The 15,012-nt window shown below is 35.7% G+C and overlaps 1 protein-coding gene across 3 annotated transcripts in view; it reads left to right on the forward strand.

The window, feature by feature from the left end:
- LOC128868079 (putative helicase mov-10-B.1) overlaps positions 1-13,227 on the forward strand; it is a 48,825-nt gene extending 35,598 nt beyond the window's left edge. The window contains exons 3-10 of one of the 3 annotated variants that reach the window (XM_054109812.1): positions 875-988; positions 1,051-1,216; positions 1,279-1,715; positions 6,525-6,643; positions 6,773-7,510; positions 9,141-9,502; positions 11,131-11,271; positions 12,935-13,227. In XM_054109812.1, coding sequence (XP_053965787.1) covers positions 875-988; positions 1,051-1,216; positions 1,279-1,715; positions 6,525-6,643; positions 6,773-7,510; positions 9,141-9,502; positions 11,131-11,268 — 2,074 coding nt within the window. In that variant the 3' untranslated portion in view covers positions 11,269-11,271; positions 12,935-13,227. The remainder of the gene's footprint in view (positions 1-874; positions 989-1,050; positions 1,217-1,278; positions 1,716-6,524; positions 6,644-6,772; positions 7,511-9,140; positions 9,503-11,130; positions 11,272-12,934) is intronic. The other 2 variants (XR_008455057.1, XM_054109813.1) reach the window with 2 other exon arrangements.
- The last annotated feature ends 1,785 nt before the right edge of the window (positions 13,228-15,012 follow it).

The following is a 15,012-nucleotide window of genomic DNA, read 5'->3' on the forward strand; positions in this document are numbered from 1 at the left end:
GATTTTTGTCACTTCTTTTAGAATCAAGCTGACGTCTCTGCGAGATAGTTTGCTCGGGCGGCCACTGCGCGGCTTATTTTCGATTGAACCACTAACTAAACTTTTAACAATGGTCTGGACTGTTGCACGACTTACATAAGTTTAAGATTTTTGAAATTTCGCCATATGATTTTTTTTCTTTCCTGTGCTGAATAACTAAATTTCTAACGCCATCTGATATTTCTTTTCGAGGAGCCTTTGTAGATGCTTAAGTATTCAAGTTGCAACTAAAATCAATATTAGCAAAGCAACAAACATAAGAAAAGGAAAGAAATAGACAAACGGTATTTTACCGTTATCACAACATAAGATATCAGAGCACAAGCTAGGAAACCGGCGTTTTTTTAGCATAACTGTGTTGTTTTATGTTAAAGAAATTACATAAACACATTTATAAGTAAAGGGTTTGTACTTTGTAAACAAACTTTGGAAAGTACGAGTCCTCAAGTCGTCCGGTAACATCTGCCGTTCATTGTGTGATTCGCTCCAATCGGCCGGCTTAGACACCACGTCACAAAATCCGCTATATCTCCTAAAATAATTCGAATTTCGAAAAATCCATTGAAGGGCATATTTTTGAAGGTCTAGAATTTGAAAATATGCAAAAAAAAAATATTTTTTTAATTTTCTAGACCAGAATACCCCCTTAAATGGTGCGATTTTTCACAAATAATTGTTAAGAGGCCGTATTTTGAATTGCCGTGAAACCTGAAACAATCTAAACTTTTTCATGTTTTATTAAAAAAGAACATCTAGACTGGCCTTTTGAAATACCCTTTACATATCATCTGTTCCAAATACCATTGCATTAATCGATTTTGTTTGTGCTTTGTAGGGAATTTAAAAAGGTCATAGATTTGGATCAATACTATCCTTCCAATGAAATAAAATTGGCGCAAACTAAAAAATTTGCTGTGGAATTTTTGGTCAAAAACAAACCATTATTGCAGTTAGTTCCTTTGCATAGTAGTTTTATGGTATCGGCATTTAATATGTATGTTTTGTTTTTAGAAAATACGTAGAATGCCAGCAACTTGAACCGGGCTGCATTAGACAAGTTTTGAAATCGTTGTTACAAATTGAGGATGCGCATACTATGCTGCCCTACTGTAGTTTATACCAAAAACATGCAATATGGGTGAAAACATCGAAATCCAAATATCCTCTCGAATTCAAGGTACGTTTATTCGTAGTTTCGCAACTTTTATTAATAATAAATAGTTTACGCTTCTTAATTAGATAAAGGTGCCACCGCAGATCAATCTCGATGAGGTGCTTAGTGTCAAAACGGATGAAGTGGTATTTGTACCACTACTGAGCACTGCTTTGTCGCAAGTTAAAATTAAATATCCTATAGATTTACTTGAGATTCATCCACATGAGTCAATTGAAGATCGTGATCCACAAGTACAGCGTCATGTGAGAACATTGCAGAAGGTTGAAAACAAGACAGTTTATGTAAAAATATACGAAGAAGAAAATAGTGAAACGGAGGAAGATGGTGAAGAAATAACGCCACCATTCAGTTTGGAAAAGCCTTATAATATAATTTTCCGTCCAAATCGACACAATTTTCGTCTGCAACATCGTGCCTTAGAGTTGTTGAATCAGAAAAATTGTAAATACATTTTCCCCCCGAATAATTTGACTAAAGTAAACGTTGCCACAAACTCGAGGTAAGTATTCCTATATAAGAAAGCGACATTCAACTGTAGATAACATATATAGCCTACCAGCAATAGTCCATATTAAGTTTAGGGAGAAGAAAAAAGTGTACGCGTTTTTTGTGGACTTTAAAGCCGCTTTTGATACTGTCCCTAGACAACTATTGCTATACAAGCTTCATGAAATAGGAATCTCCACCAAAATGGCCAACTTTATTGAAAGTTATTATAGAAATACATGTTCGATAGTAAAAGTAGGAGATGAAATGAGTGAAAAATTCAAAATATCGTCAGGAGTAAAGCAAGGGTGCCTGCTTCCACCTTTGCTCTTTGCTCTTTACTTGAATGACCTGCACGACTGCTTAGAGGGGGGACTCTTTATAGATGAGTTAAATATCCGTTTGCTATTATATGCTGACGATATCGTCATATTGGCAGATGAGGTTAGTGCTCTTCAAAAAATGATAAGCAACTTAGAAAAATACTGCGATAAGTGGAATATGCAAGTAAACTTATCTAAGTCAGCTATAATGATTTTTCGGAGAGGCGGTAGAATAGCAGAAAAAGAAAAGTGTTTTTTTCACGGCGAAGTTATACCAATAACGAAAGGATATAATTACTTGGGTGTAAAGCTAACATCAAAACTCAGTTTCAAGCAACATATAGAAAATAGAAATGTTCTAGCGAAAAATAGCATAAATGCAACTTGGTGCACATTTCTTAGTAAAAATAAAATTAAGTTGTCGGCAAAATGGAAACTGTTTTTAGCGGTGACTAGAGCAATCCAGAGTTATGCTGCTCAGGTATGGGGAAACTCGTTGTTTGAAGAAGTAGACAAAATTCAACTTTATTTTTTGAAAAGGGTACTTCATCTCCCGAGTAATACGCCATCTTATTGCATTCTCTTGGAGACAAATGTTCCAAGTTTTCATTTGTATACACTGCAGCTTCACTTAAAATATATATTCAAAACGTTATTTGAATATAATGATAATAGATTGCCTCATATACTATCAAAAAAGATTTTAGAAAAACAGATATTTTGGGTTGAAGAAATTAGTAATCTAGCACAAAAGTTAAATATAACATGTAACTGGGGCACTTCAAATAAAAGAGAGTGGAATAGAAATATAATTTCAATTATAGAAAATCTTCATGATTCGAATATTCGAACTTTACGGGAAAGGGCACACCAGAGCACCCGATTATATAAGGAATTAGACCATAACAACGCCAGAAGCTATTTAAACGATAATACTGGAATCTATAAAATTATGTGGATTATGAAAGCCAGATGTGATTTAATATACTTGGGAAGCCAAATTTAAATTGCACTTTATGTAACTTAAATGAATTAGAAGACATCACACATTTCTTAGGAAAATGCCCGATACTTAAAAGAATTCGTCAAAGATTTTTTGGAAAATATAGTTTAAACCGGGATGAAATCATAGACATTTTAAATGGTGTTGGCCCTTCTGGATATAATAACTTATTTAAGTTCATCACTGGTGCTATAGAATATAGAAAATTAATTTTAAGCAAATTCAATACATAGTACCATAGTAACATATGTAAAATGTAAAATTTTTTTTCTTTTTTTTCTTTTTTCTTCCGACAAACGACCTAGTGTCACTGTCGTACGTTCTAATGTCAATGATTAAAAATGAAATGTAATGTTTATTTTAAAAAAGTCGAACAATAAATAATAATAATAATATTCCTATATAAAAGTAGGGGTAAATGATGGTCCCAATACAAATTTCTTTCAAAAAAGTATGTACGCATACGAAAGAACTAGTAAATTTTAGATAGAGTGAAGTTTGTCACATTTATACAGGGTACGGCACTCGAAGTGTAACCAATTAAAAATGCCATAAATTTAGTTTGGAAAATTACTTTTATTCAATTCAAAGAAAAATTTGTTTAAATAATGCAAAAATAAGAGTCAATTTACTTTTGCTCGATAAGACCACCTTTTGCCTTGACTATGGCCTTGAAACGGTTCAGCAACGAATCGCAAGTTGCCCGAATGTGACTTGCAGGTATTTTGGTCCACTCGCGGACAATCCCTTTTTTCAGCGCCTCGAGACCGGTGAGTCTTTAAGTTCGGACTTTGCTCTCCAAAATGGCCCAAAGAGAATAATCCATCGGACTCGCGTCTGGTGAATTTGAGAGCCATTGTGTGGACGTTATGAAGTTCGGAACGTTGTTTCTTCGCTATTCTTGGTTCCCTCTATCTTTGTGAGACGGTATCGAATCCTATTGAAACGTCCATGGTCTGCCACCGAAATGTATGCCTGACCACGGTTTCAAAGCAACCTCCAGAATACTTTCCCGATAATATTTTGCATTTACCCTGACGCCAGTCTCGATGAAAACGATTGGAGAGCGCCGATCTGCAGTTACAGCTGCCCAAACCATTACCTGTGGCGGGTGCTGCCTCCTGGTGCCCAATCGATGACTCAAATTCTCGTATGAAGAGTTGGTCAAATAAACCCTATCGTTTAGAGAGTTTACGAAGTGCTCCATTTGAAAAAAAGTTTCTCCCCATAAAACACAGCGTTCGGCCAAGCGAAGCAACTCCTTTGCTCTCTCAAGTCTGACTTGTTGCTGCTTTGATGTGAGATAATTTTTCAGTATGCGGCGGATGCTTCGTTCAGATATTTTCAGTTCTTTCGCTATTTGATTGGCACTTCGTCGGGGTTTTCGTTCAAGTTGGTTCTTCAATTTTTGAATCTTTTCACGTGACGTTGCAGCCTTTTGATGAACACCTCCATGACGTTTCGCGATGCTACCAGTCTCATTGTAACGAGTAATGGTGCGATAAACAAAACTTTATTTACTTTAATGTGTTCGAGCTCACGAACAAACGCCAAATATAATGCAATAGCTCTCTCTCTCGGCGAAATGCCCCCGCGGGCTTGTAAACAATACTCTGGACTGCCATTTAGCCAATTAACGAGCGGTCTGAAGTTGATTACACTTCGAGTGTCGAACCCTGTAGTAAACACACACGGACCGCGACACTTCACGACGTAGCGACAGCCAAATTTTTCTTGTCTGCAAACGTCGTCGTAAAGCCAGGTTCATAAATATTCTGAAAGCTTCAACAATAAGCAAAACAGCAGAATTAGAGGCTTTATTAATTTGATTCGTCATATCCCCCGTTCGCTATTTCTATGCTCGATTAACTTGACGAAAAATTTGCATGAGAAAGCAACAACAAAGTTAGCGAGTAAGATTCGCCGCTAAGGAGTATGGCTATAGCTCATTAGACCGCACAGCCTTACACGCACATGTAATTTAAGGCAGTTCTCTTCGCGCGCTGCCAATATACAGTGACAGACATAAGTATAGGCACAATAACGACAATGGAATAAAAATCAAGTTTTTCTAATCATCAATAACAAAAACTGTTTATTCCACATAAGTTACGCATACTCATAATGTACCGTTACATACTCACTCGCATACACACCCTACTTCACACTTGGTGCTAGATTTTTTGCAGCGTAAGCTGTGTTACGTTTTCGCCACACAGTTATGCGGACGTCTGAACGAAAAATATTAAATTTGCTTTCTTCTGAAAACAATACATTGTCCCAATAGCTAAGTGAATTTCTACGCATTCTTTCTCGAACGGCTTTTATGGTTGCTAAATCTACTTCCTTAATTTTTCAAAATTTGCAAAACAAAAACATGACATCTACAGTCTCATAAAACACCAAAGGTGACCAGGATTTACTGAGTCAATCCCAACGAATATGGTCACACCATACACACCCTTCGGCTAGGCCGCACAATACTTACACACTCCCATATACTTCAAGGCGTTCCACCCAACCTATGCACTTTTTGCAACTCCACTCTGAGTATAAATCATCTTCTGTCTTCATGCCCTAATCTTGCATCGGCTAAACATCATCACTTACGCAATATCGACCCTCTTGAAATATTAAAAAACCCAACCGAAGCCAACATAACTATATTATATCACTATCTCTAAAGACTCTGATCTACTTCGTCGGATCTAATCGAGCCATAATCAACCTGTCAGCCGAAAGCCTCCGATGCTAGCGCTGCACTACTATCAGGTTATACAATAATTTTATTGCTATGTAAACCTTTATAAAATAAAATCAAATAAAAAAAATAAAAATTTTTCATGATTGCCAACTGACAACTTTTCATTTACATATGTAGCACTTTCATCGGCTGACCTAGGCCACTAACTGCACCATATGCCAAAAAGAGTTAAAGCACCAAAAAAGTTGGTAGCATCTACTCTGCAATGCTTTGAAATGCAATTGTTTGGCTGCTCTGCAATCACTTACAGATTTCTAATTCTCAGATACTATGTCAACGAAGCCGTAAAATTTAAAATGTGCCGCATTACAAAAATATGTTTTTGCCACCAAATCCGGAATTCAATTCAAATGCCCTTAATTTACTGAGTCAGCTGGATTTTGTAAGGGTATACTCCGACATCTTTGTGTTGAATTCTCATGAGTCTGGTGCGAGAATTCTTGACTGATTGTTTCCGACATTACTTCCACACTTTCGGTCGAAACTGTTACTAAACAGTCAATGGCGTTAGTGCGTGAATTCTTTACTGTAAAAGTCAAGTCTTATGATATTCACTTCACTTAATAAACTAGTGCAGGCGAGGTATAAAGTAATTGGCCAAAAGAGAGTCATAAGTGTGAGAAATACCTTTTGATTAAATATTATAAAAAAATCTTGTATTTGGACCACCAAACAATCCCTAATAATAAACGAATCCATTACTTAAACTCTATATAATTTATGTATTTTAAGCCTTAGTTTGAAAATTATTAATGAGCAGATTTGCACAAATCCCGAGCAATTGCAAGCTGTAGAACAAATTGTGGCTGGTGGAAATCCTTACGCCCCGTACATAGTTGTTGGACCGCCAGGTGAGTGAATTCAGACCAGCGTGAAACGGTTTACACGAATTGCAAGCCTCGTGGAGGATCAATATCCCATCACAGCAACACCGGAATATTAGCTTTTTTTTGTGTAATTTTTCTATATTATCTTTATAGGCACTGGCAAAACCACGACAATCGTAGAAGCAATTTTGCAGCTTTACATTCACAGGCCTGGATGCCACATTTTGGTTACAACCGGCTCGAATTCAGCTAGCGATACAGTCGCTCTGAAAATTTGTGAATATATCGAAAAACATCCACAACTTGAAGAACAGCAGCGCGAGCCTAGAACAAACGAGTCTGAATCTTGGAACATATTACGCGTCTTTTCAAATTCATGGATTAATAAAATTGGGCTTAAAAATATTAATCCTCTGATCAAGAAATATGCAAATTTTTTTGAAGGGAAACTTGTGTCACCTGCCGTTAAGGTACTTCAGAAATATAGCATAATTGTGGCGACACTTTGCACTGTGGGGCGGTTGCGTACCGGTACAATTGGAGATTGGCCCTTTACGCATGTCTTCATAGATGAAGCGGGTGCCATCACGGAAGCGGAAACTCTGGTTGCCATAACTAGCGTTAATACGAAAACTTGTCGTGTGATATTGTCGGGAGACACCAAGCAATTGGGACCGGTGGTCATGTCACAAATTGCCGCTGAACTCGGCCTTAAACACTCCCTAATGGAACGTTTACTCGAACGCGATTGTTATGGGATCAGAGAGGATGGCACCTATGATCAAACTTTACAGACACGTTTGCGTCGAAACTATCGATCGCATCCGGAAATTTTACGGCTGTTTAATCATTTGTACTACAAAGACGAATTGATTGCAGAAGTGGAAATGGGTAAGAAATCAAGGAATGTGATAAACAAAATCTATGAAACTGTTTGGGTAACCATACATCATACTGCTTCTCACTCATCAATCACTTATGGGCTACGGTGACCGCCAGCCCTTAGACTCTTCACTAAACTCACTAAATTGAGTACCTTAAGTAGCGCCTTGGCAAAACAGTTACTTTATTTTTCGCTATTTTGACAAGTCTGACATCAGCTTCCTTCGCAATACAAAGCTAGAAAGCAAGTGTATGTGCGTTCGTATAACTTCTTGTGTTTGGTTTTTTCCATTGCCTACGCCTACTCTTCTTCTTGACACACAAGTAATTCCCCTTCCTGTTGTCTGTTTATTCGTGGACTCTTACGACACAGCGCGTTCGGAAGACACAATCTTTTACTGTACTGGGAAACCATCACTTATCAATTTGACAGAGATGCCATCTGTTTTTACGATACTAGACTTGGGTTCACCGATATTAAGCAAGCGTCTGCGTATAAAAGAGCATACAAAATCGTTGCATCTCCGATGAAGTTGAAGGTGAACAGATGATGGCTACTGTTTTTAGAAAAAGAGCAACAACCCAAAAGACGTCAAATCCATTACTGATGCCCGCGCGAGCAGTCTAAAGTTGGTTACACTTCGAGTGCCGGACCCTGTAGGTTAAAGTTTGACTTTCTTGTATTTATTTATATTGTAATAAATATCTCGGATAAACACCTTCCAATATTTTATGATCTCCAACAAAGATGTCTCAACAGACTCACTTTGGTGTAAAAGTCGAGGGTTAGAAGTAAATCCGGAATAAACGGATCTGATGCTATTTAGCAGGAGACATAAAACACCTGCTCTTAAATAAATATTCCTATGGAGAAAATCCCTTAGAGCAACAGAAAAGGCTAAATATCTAAGCCTAGATGACTTAAAGCTCCACGGCAGGTAGGGCGGAGGTGTATATTCGGAACATCTGGGGATCTCTTGTGCCATTGTTCTGCTCTATCCAGACGTAGATTTACCATTTCGCGTGGACAATCATTTACTGAATTGGAAGATCTCAGTTCTGTGAAAATCAGGGATCTTCTATAATCTTTGAAAAGTACACACTGAGGGAAAAGGACAAGTTCCCCACGCTGCATCACAATGGGCTAGGAGTCTGTGTGTGTCCCACTGTGGATAACCGCTTCAACCTAACCTAACCTAAGATTCCTTGACTAACAGGCATCACATTGCTATATGAAAATGTTAAACAAACAAACCTTTTCCGACTGCCTTTTTGAATTGAAATGTCGAAAATAACTATCATTTTTGGTCCCTGACTATGACGCATTTAATGATTTGAATATTCATGGTTTACTTTCTATCAGAGCTAATGGCAAAATGCATCGGCCACATTTTATTGCTCGTAACCTGTCTTTTTCGCATCGCCCATTGGATATTTTCCCTTCCACGCAGCTACTGATTTTTATTGCTAAGATTAACTCACTAATTCTCTTCTTCCTTACTCGGTGAAGTACTCAAGTCAAGCGCGGCAAAAAATATATTTTCGAACGGAGCTCAGGATGCTTGGGCGCCACACCTATTATATAAGTACATAAATAATCTGTGAAGCTGAAAATAAATTTTTCTTATTACACATTTAGATAAGCTATTGAAATGGGATGAACTAAAAATGCTCGGCAATAAAAAGTTTCCCATCATTTTCGAGCCTGTATATGGCCAGCTAGACCGCTCAAAATCATCACGAAGCTCTTACAATAAAGCAGAAGTCGACCAAGTCCTCTGGATTATCCACAAATTGCAAAACCATGTGGATCTTGGGAAAATAGGTGTTATTTCACCTTACAGACTTCAATGCGCAAAAATAAAACAAATATTGCATCATCGAAATTTGAAAGGCATCGAAGTTGGTACAGCCGAGCTTTTTCAAGGTCGTGAAAAGCCAATTATTATAGCTTCGTTCGTGAAGTCATTTTGTAATTTGGGCTTTGTAACGGATCCGAAGGTATGTTTGCTAATAATATTACACATACATACGTTCATACATTTATAATCATGCTTACTTGCGTACAGGTACTCTGCTAAGTATTTTCCAAAACAAAATATGTACGAATATATGTGGTATGTACCTTCGGAGTACGGACTTTTGTCCAAACAACTTATATGAATTTAACTGGTGGATATCTGAACGTAGTTATTAGGTGCAGCGGCTTATCGGTGAATCCTCTAAGGCGGAGATTGTCCTATTCACGAGGAAATGCAAAATACCCAGATCTCAACTCGCCTCAATAGGAGGTGCTCTATTGGTGCTTTCTGACAAGGTGAAGTACCTACGTCTAATCCTTGACAATAAGCTTACGTGGAAGCCCAACATAGAGAAGATTCCCTTGTATGGATGCAAAGGCGCTACTGTATAAAAGGGGGACTTCTCGCCTAAAGTTGATTTTTGGCTCTATAATACCATTATAAAGTCAATTCTGTTGTCTAGAGTCGTTGTTTGGTGGAGCTCACGGGAAACGATGGCATCGGTTAAAAAGCTGGATTGACTCCAAAGGTCTGTCCTCATTAGAATCAATGGGACGGTTCGAGGTACTGCTACTCTAGCGCATAATGCAATGCTAAAAGGGGTACCTGTAGACATCTCATGGCTACACGTGTCGTAATAAGAATGAAAGGCTCGGTCTACAAGCTTGCCCTCAATCACGGACACACAAGTATCCTTAGGAACTTTGGGTTCATCCCTCTGGCGACGAATCAATGCGCACCGCAGTCCGAGCGGGACATTCTACACTTACATTCCTTCAAGAGAAAAATAGGTGCGGTGCAGTATTAGGAGGCAGGGCCTGGTGAACCGGTTCACGGAGGGCTCAAAACTAGAGGCCAGGGAGCTCCCGATCAGACTCAAGTTCAGGTTACCGGACCACTGCAGTGTATTGCCAGCAGAGGTAGCGGCAATTAAAGAAGCAGCCGATTGGCAATACAAAGTTCATCTGGGGATCTGGTCATAGTGGCATTGCAGGAAACTGCGAGGCAGATGAGCTGGCTACACAAGGGGCCTACGAAAACACAAACTTGTAAGGTCGTGAAATTTTTCTGACCTCAAGTGCACGGAGGCGCTCGAGAGACCCTCTGCGGTTAACAAAATCTCAGCTATCGAATTTCATGGGTGCTCTTACGGGACTTTGACCGCGTGGTATACATGCTGTGAGACTCGGCATTACTTCGAGTCCCTTTTTTCGTCAGTTGCATAAAATATTTTACCAAAAAAATTAGCAAGAAAACAGGTCTACATAGGCCCAGAGAAAAATAATTTAATTCAGGTTTTTTGTGATGTAAGAAAGGTTTTAGTTAGACAAAAATTCGTATGCAGGGCCGGGCGCGGGTCTAAATTATAGTATGGCATAAAAATACGGCAATGTAGTGCTTGACAGGTATAAGTTGTTTTGACGAAAGTCCAACGACGCCGAGTGTTCAAAAAAAATTATAAAAATAGACTGTCTCTTACGCACAATGTTTGTATGTATTTTGTAATTTCACGGATTTCGAAACCATTGCACCCAAGAAAGCTTAAAAGAAATGCATTCACTTAACTACTTTAATATGGCTTTTATACTAAATTAATAATTAACACAGCGCTTGAATGTCATACTGTCGCGAGCACAGTCGTTGCTTATACTCATTGGAAATCCGAAAACTTTGCAAAGTGATGAGCAGTTTAGCTACCTCATACAGGAATGCAAGGGCATGAAAACGTTCAACGAAAAGAAGTAGAAAGTAAGTTTAGTAGTAGAATTGTTTTTATTTTTTTTTTTTTTCTCTTTTTTTCTTTTTAGTATTAAAAAAAAAATTTTATATTTTTTTCTTTTTAGTATTAAAAAAAAAAAATTTATATTTTTGTATTTTTATATTTATTAAATTTTTTTTATATTTATTTCTAGTTTATTTTTTATATTTTTATTATTACTTTTTATATTTTTATTATTATTTTTTGTAGTTTTATTATATTTTTTTTTTATTTATTATTATGTTTTATGATTTATTTATGGTTGGTTGGTCGGAGTGCCACATAGACCGCAAGTTGGGTCCGTTGTGTTGTCCTAGAGTTCATTATATTGTATGATTTCCCCACCCAACCGACTTTAATATACTTTTTTAAATAATGTTTATATATTTACATTTTATATCTTTTTAATATTTTTTTTTTTATTATTGAGGTTATTTGATTTATCTAAACTATTTATTATACGTTTTTGAATCTATTTTTATTTTTTCAATTTATTTCACTTTATTTCAATTGAAGTAGAAGTAAGTAGAATGTAAGTTTAATAAAATAACTAATTTTATTTTATTTTCTTTTATTTCTTTATTTACTTTTTTGTTTGTTTTTTTTCAATTTTTTTGTTTTTTAATTTTTTGTATATTTGGTTAGTTTTTTATATTTTTTTTTATTTTTTATACTTTAGTTATTATTTTTTAATATGACTTTTATTTTTTATATTTTTATTATATCTTTTTATATTATTAATATTATTTTTTGTAGTTTTATTATATTTTCAAGTATTTATTATTATGTTTTTTGATTAATTTACATTGTACTATTTATTTTAAGTTCCTGCATAAGCATATATGTATATATATTTATTTTGTTCAATATTTTTTATTTTATTTTTTTTAATATTTTTTATATTTTTCTTTTTAATATTTTTTAGATATATTTTATATTTCTTTAAACTATTTATTATACGGTTGATTATGTTTATTTTTTCAATTTATTTCACTTTATTTGAATTGAATTAGAAGTTAGTAGAAGGTAAGTTTGTCTGTTCTTTTTATAACCCCATTTTATTGTATTATACGGTTTTACGCTACTTGCGGCCGCTTTAGCCGAATGAGTTCATGCGTGCCTTCGATTTGGAAGTGCCCAAGGTCGATTTTCGGTGCATGCGACACCAAATGATAGAACAAGTTTTTTCTAATAGCGGCCGCCCCTCGGCAGGCAATGGGATGCCCCCGCGGCATGTATTTCTGGTATGAAAAAGCTCCTCATAAACAAAAAAACAATTATCAATCAAATTTTAAATATAATATTTTTATTTTATTTTATTATATTTCATTACATTTGATTTTTTTATATTTTTTTTTATTATATTTTTTTAATATAAATACAAATTTAAAATATAATTATTTTTTTTATTTCATATTTAGTTCTTTTAAATTTATTCTTATTATTTTATTTGGTTTTATTTTATTTTTTTATTTTATTGTATTTAAATTTTTTTTTATTTTTATTTTATTATATTTAATTTTTCTTATTTTTATTTTATTATATTGAATTTTTTTCTATGCATAAAAATTTGAAATATAATAATTTTTTTATTTTATTTTATTATATATATTAGTTTTTGTTTTTTTAATTAACTATATATTTCATTTTTAGACAAATGCGGAGTTTGCTAGATTGGATGGGATTAAAAGGTTTGCGCCCTAAATGCTTATAGGAATAATGTTTGCTCCCCCCTATTTTTCGAGGAAATTCTTGAATGATGGTGAATTGTCTTGCAGCGACTTAATCAGGATATTCGATGTGAATATTTTTAGTTTTTTTAATTAATGTGCCAAGTTTTTAAAAGTAAATGTTTTATATATTCGTATGCTTGCATGTACATACATTTATGTCCTTGTGTTGAAATCGTTTACATTGTCATTATTATTTTTGCCCCCTAATTTGTATGAAATACACGGTTTATAAAACTTTTAAATATTCTTTTTTATTTTATGGTTACGAGTACGTATAATTTTTATATAATAATAATTAGTTCAAGTGAGAAAAGGTGAATTTAATGAATAAGGACTTCGTAGAAGAACAAAAGCGTGCAGGTGGGCCTACAACTAAAATTGCTGGACGTGCAGAACGCTTAGTGATCCGAAAGAGGGATCAAAACCCGATAATTTCCTTGAGAACACTTGCAAAGGAGCTTAACGAGGGGAGCGGGGTTGCTGTTTCTCATGAAGCAGTGCGTCAAGCCATACTGCACCACAAATAATCATCGAGATCAGCACGCAAGTCTCTTGCTTTGAACCACATTTCCGAACCAGAAGATTTTTGGGACGACATTATATTTTGCGACGAGACGAAGGTAATGCTGTATCACAAACGATGGACCGACTAGGCGCAACCCCTTGACAGCTTTACAAAATCGAAATATAATTCACACGGTTAAACTTGGAAAAATTTCCGTTATGGTTTAGGGGTTGCATTTCAAGTAAAGTAGGAGGAGACTTGGTGTTTATTGACGACACAATGAACGCCAAGCATTATTTAAATATGTATATTGGAAAAAAAACTTAATCGGCAGTGCTAAAAACTTTGGGTCTATTACGAAGGATAAACCAAATTTTAAATTTTGCCAAGGTAACGACCCAAAGAATAAGGGGAGAATGTGCAGATGTGGCTTCTCTACAATGTGGTAAGGTTATAAATACGTCGGTAGGTATAGCGGCCTCGGTAGTCTAGCCTGCCATCGCAGAGGTTGTGGGTTCGAATCCCACGTAAAGTACGGTGCTCGCCCTTTTCCAAATTTACCTACTTTCCCTGTTTCTAAAAACAAAATAAAATCATTCCACAAATCCAAAAGCTTAACTTTTCCATCCTTACTCAGGCACAATGGTCAGCGCATTATTTGCATTGTGGGCAGGCAAAAACAAAGAAAAACACACAGATACACATTGCATCACTAGCGCCAGCAAGATAAAGAGGGCAGTTGCAGACACACCACTTTAGCGAAGTCCTCAACCATCTGTGTGATCCTTTTGGTAGAAAAATGTGACACACAGATGGCGCTCCAAGCAGTAAGAAGGCGTTGTTCCTAAACAACGACAGGTGGGCATTCCCACTACTTAGGACTGATAGCGGCAGGTTAATTACCTACCACAGAAATCAAACAGATTAAAGAAACCAACATAAGACTGAGTCTTGTCGATGGCCTATGCTCCTGAGAGAAGTGAACAAGGAAAAAAAAAAAAAAAAAATACACCAACCCATAGTCCCGAAATAAACGTGATTAAAAATGTCTGGGTCTCTTTGAAGAAAAGAGTTGCTAAAAGACATCCAAGAAATGCAGCAGCATTAAAAACTGCAATAATGGAGGAATGGCAGAATATACCGAACGTATAAGACGTACAAAAATTGGTCCATCCCATGAAAAAGCGTCTGAAAAATGTTATTGAAGCTAAGGGTTATTTCAACAAATATTCAATTAATCAAAAAATTACCTATTCACATTATGTATTTAATAAAAAAAGCCGGTATTAAAGTTTTTAAAAAGTTTATTGACAGAGTCGAAATAGTGAGTTATTTGTTTTTGTTGCTTTAGTTGCTCTTCCAACGAATTTGAGGTTTTTTGTATAAATTACCTTTAAATGCTGTGAATAAATATGACTCAGTACAAAAACGAAGTCAAAGATAAAAAATTGGTGCAATGTTTTGATAATGAAGTCGAAAAATTGAATTTATTT

The sequence above is a fragment of the Anastrepha ludens genome, chromosome 6, assembly GCF_028408465.1.
Source record: "Anastrepha ludens isolate Willacy chromosome 6, idAnaLude1.1, whole genome shotgun sequence".
Taxonomy (NCBI): domain Eukaryota; kingdom Metazoa; phylum Arthropoda; class Insecta; order Diptera; family Tephritidae; genus Anastrepha; species Anastrepha ludens.